Here is a 3630-nt window from a genome sequence, read left to right as displayed (position 1 = left end):
TGCAAAGTACCTTCCAGTCTATGTAAAACAAGAGGCTGAGATAAAATTATATCAAGTTTTATACTTAATCAGAACTATCCTGAGTCCTATTGGGTTTTATTTTTCCTTTTCTATCTCACTCCACCCTACCCTCTATTGCCCTGCAGCCCAAGGTATTTGAATCTAGGTAAAATAATTTATGAGCAGTCTTCTAAAACAAATAAACTAATCACTAAAGGCCGGCCCGCTGCCTGAGCAGATGAATGAAGCCAAAGGCACAGTTCCAGGTGGTGATGCTAGAGGGGTTTATGGGCTGACGGGAGTCATTCCTTCCTCCCCTGAATTCGGTCTTCCTGCCTTACCCACTTGCCTGCTGGTCTCTCAGGCTCGTGAGGCTTCCTGCCCAGAGTTCAGCTCCCTGGGACAATGGCCTGGTTGCTGTATCTTAGCAGTGGTCTGTCTCCCATCCTTTCTTCTAGTGAAGGGCCTTTTGAGATGCTACATTCTTGTGCCGTGCTGAGGCTTCTCTTTTGAAATGTGATCTGTAGCAAATATTACCACAGGGTTCCATCTGTTCTCGATGAATGGGCAGCAGGTACTGTGAATGTGGATGGGCTGGGCATTGAGACAGGCCAGAGTCCTCCTCGGAGCAAATACCAGTTTTAAGGAATGGTGAATCCTCATGGAGAACTGGAAGGCTGGGCATGAGCCTCTCCTCAGTGACTTGCTGTTTTCCTGGAGCAGCAGCCCAGCAAATTCTTTCCATATGACAGGAACTCAAAAAGGAGTACATTAGGTGCCACCTTCTGAGTTCTTGAGCTGACAACCTTATATCCACAAGATAGAGACTATGGATGAAAGATGGGGCTGTTCAGGGAGTTTCAGTGTTAACAGCTGGCAGCCTTCATATCTAAAGATAATTTTTCTCGTTATAACAATAGGCAAGATTCATCAAAGTGGAAAAAAAGGTATGCATTGAAACGAATACATGACATTGAGCTTTGTTAAATTTGGAAAACAGAAAAATAACAAATACTTTAAGTGCTAATTACTAAATTTTTAGAAAGCAACGTGAAATTAGATAATTATAGAAACCAAGACATATGGAGGTAAGATAACCAAACACTTAAAAACTGTCAATTTTTTTCAAAATGTAATAACACAGAAATTATGTAGAAAACCATTTATCAAGTGGCAGATTTGAATAACAGAAAATTCACTTAAAAAATCCAAGCATCCTATGTATCTTAACTTTTAAAAAAGGGTATCTCAATATACTTTAGATAGCGGTTAAGTGTTTTAAAATTTTCTTGTTATATATAAAAATCTTAGAATGCTTAAGAAAAGCTTTGCCCTCTCCACCATTCGCTGTTTTGAAATCACCTGCCATCTGTGGGCCTCAGTTTCTCTCTAAGAAGTGATTTGCTTGTGGTCAGGAAGATCACCTCTGCTCTCCCCGCCACCGGGCTCTAGATTTCTCTGGATATGGAAATTGTATGTGAACTGACTCGTGGCACATATTCATTTCCCACCAATTAATGAAGACAAGTGGGACCTGCTTCTGCCATCTGAGTGGACAGGAGTGCCATGCAGTCTAAGCCTGAGACCCACACCCCACCCCTCCCCTCTGCCAAAGAAAGGAGAAGCTCCTTGGGCGTCACAGGGCAGGGCTAGTCTTTGGCATTTCTGCCTCATTCTGACCTCTGAGCACCCATCTGTGGGTCAAAGATGTGATCTCCTTCAAAGTATCTGCATTTTAAAATCTTACAGTAACATTTCCTAGGGTTTGCTTTTTAACTCCAGCTGTAGCTAGAAGCAGACATTAAAGTGAATGCCAACCCCAGTGTAAGGATACCTGAGTAACAAACTCGCTCCATTTTAGACTCACTGTATCATAACTTCTGATTTCTAAATAACATTTGTATTTTAGGTTTTCGAAACACTACAACATTGATAGAGACACTCCAGTGGATTACAATGTTTTTTTGAAGAACCTCAGCATAAGTAATGACTTGAACCTTAGAAATTTTATGGAAAATCAAGGTAAGTATTTTTAAAGTATGTGGCTAAAGAATTCAGTATCCTTTGGCATTGTAATTCCTCTTCGATGAAAAATGCATTATTTATGAGCATAGCCTTGGTATCATTATTTATAAAAAATAACAAAATGCCTAACAATAGAGAAAGGGGGAGGGGGAGGGAGGTTATTGAGAACTTGGTAAAGGGCCACGAAAAGTGGTTACATTGTGTAAGTTGAATATTGTGAGAAATGCCCTCACCCATCCAATGCCAAAAGATGGACATGGAGACACAAGGTACAGTGGAGCAAGACTTTAATAATGGCCTTGCAAGTCTGGGTATCTGTGAATGGGACAGGCACATGGAAAAAGGCTGTAGCAAGCAATTTCTTCCCTAGTACGCAAGTCCCTCTCCCCACTTCCTCATTGGCTGAGTACTATGGGGTGCACAGTCTTCCCAACAGCTAAAATTTATTACCCCCTTGCAAGGAATTCTCGTGTCTGGGGGCTCAGGACGAGCTCATGAAAAAGGCCCACTTAAGCCCTGTGAAGGGAGAAACACCAGGGAATGAAGAAAACAGTGGGAGCTAGTAATTCATTACCATCTCAAGGAGAGCTGTATCTGTTCTGAGACCCTCAGGAATGGGCTGGACCAGTCAGGCAACTTTTGGGCTGGGACTGAATCAGTGAAAGCACGCTCAGATAAGTTATTTCTGAAAATGAATCACTTAGATTACTTTCTTACAAATATACTAATTATCCTGATGTGAACATCCCATATTACACACAGGTATTGATATTCAGCGCTGTACCCCACACATATGTATGATCAAATATGTTTCAATAAATTTTAAATTTTTTTTAAAAGATTCTTTAAAAAATAAAGAAAAGAAAGTGTGTGAAGTGAGTCACAGCATATCCACACAGTAAAATGTGCTGCCAGGGACAATGATTTCCATGAAGAGTTAATGATAACATAAATGTGGAATATCAGTAAATGACTGGAAAATATCCCAAAATACTCACAGATTGCCTTTAAGTGATATGTCTCTGAGTGTTATTTTGTTCTTCTTTCTGCTGCTTCTGTATTTTCAAAAATTTTTGATAATAAACACATATTCTTTAATGGTGGAAGAAATCTTAATATAAAAGGACACGTGGTTGAGTGATTTACAGTTATATTAGACATATAAAGCTAGGCTTATGTAGGCATTTAACCCTGAGAAGAAAAAAAAAAATTTGTGTGCTGATAGTCCTTATCCCAGCCTCATCAACGCAATGCCCATTTGTCAACTTGTTGGATAGTTCTGACGAGAGCAGGGGTCCAATTCTTTGATGATGAGTATACGAAAATGCAGTTAAACACTCTCCCTTCCTGGCCTTTGCTCATTTTCCTTGCCTTAATCAAGGTTTCTTCTTAGTGATTTTTTGCCTCAGGGGTTCACCACCTGTGACTGGCTCATTCAAAATGGGGTGTCACTGTCTGGTTTCAACTTACTTTACTGCAGCAAATATTCATTGAGCACCTTCTGTGATTCTCAGATCCACCTCACTAGCAAACTGAGAAAAGGCAGATTCTCTGTTTTCAGCCCAGTTTTGCTAACCAAGATGGCTTATAACAGACTCCAAGACT

The 3630-nt window shown here is 40.3% G+C and overlaps 1 protein-coding gene across 1 annotated transcript in view; it reads left to right on the top strand.

Moving 5' to 3' along the window:
• Window positions 1–3630, top strand: part of EFCAB6 (EF-hand calcium binding domain 6) — a 303634-nt gene that overhangs the window by 62709 nt on the left and 237295 nt on the right. Inside the window, 1 exon segment of the mRNA XM_008577701.1 lies at window positions 1910–2022. Coding sequence (XP_008575923.1) covers window positions 1910–2022 — 113 coding nt within the window.

The sequence above is a fragment of the Galeopterus variegatus genome, unplaced genomic scaffold (genome assembly GCF_000696425.1).
Source record: "Galeopterus variegatus unplaced genomic scaffold, G_variegatus-3.0.2 Scaffold1567, whole genome shotgun sequence".
Lineage (NCBI taxonomy): Eukaryota > Metazoa > Chordata > Mammalia > Dermoptera > Cynocephalidae > Galeopterus > Galeopterus variegatus.
This window is presented reverse-complemented; position numbering and strand designations above follow the sequence as displayed.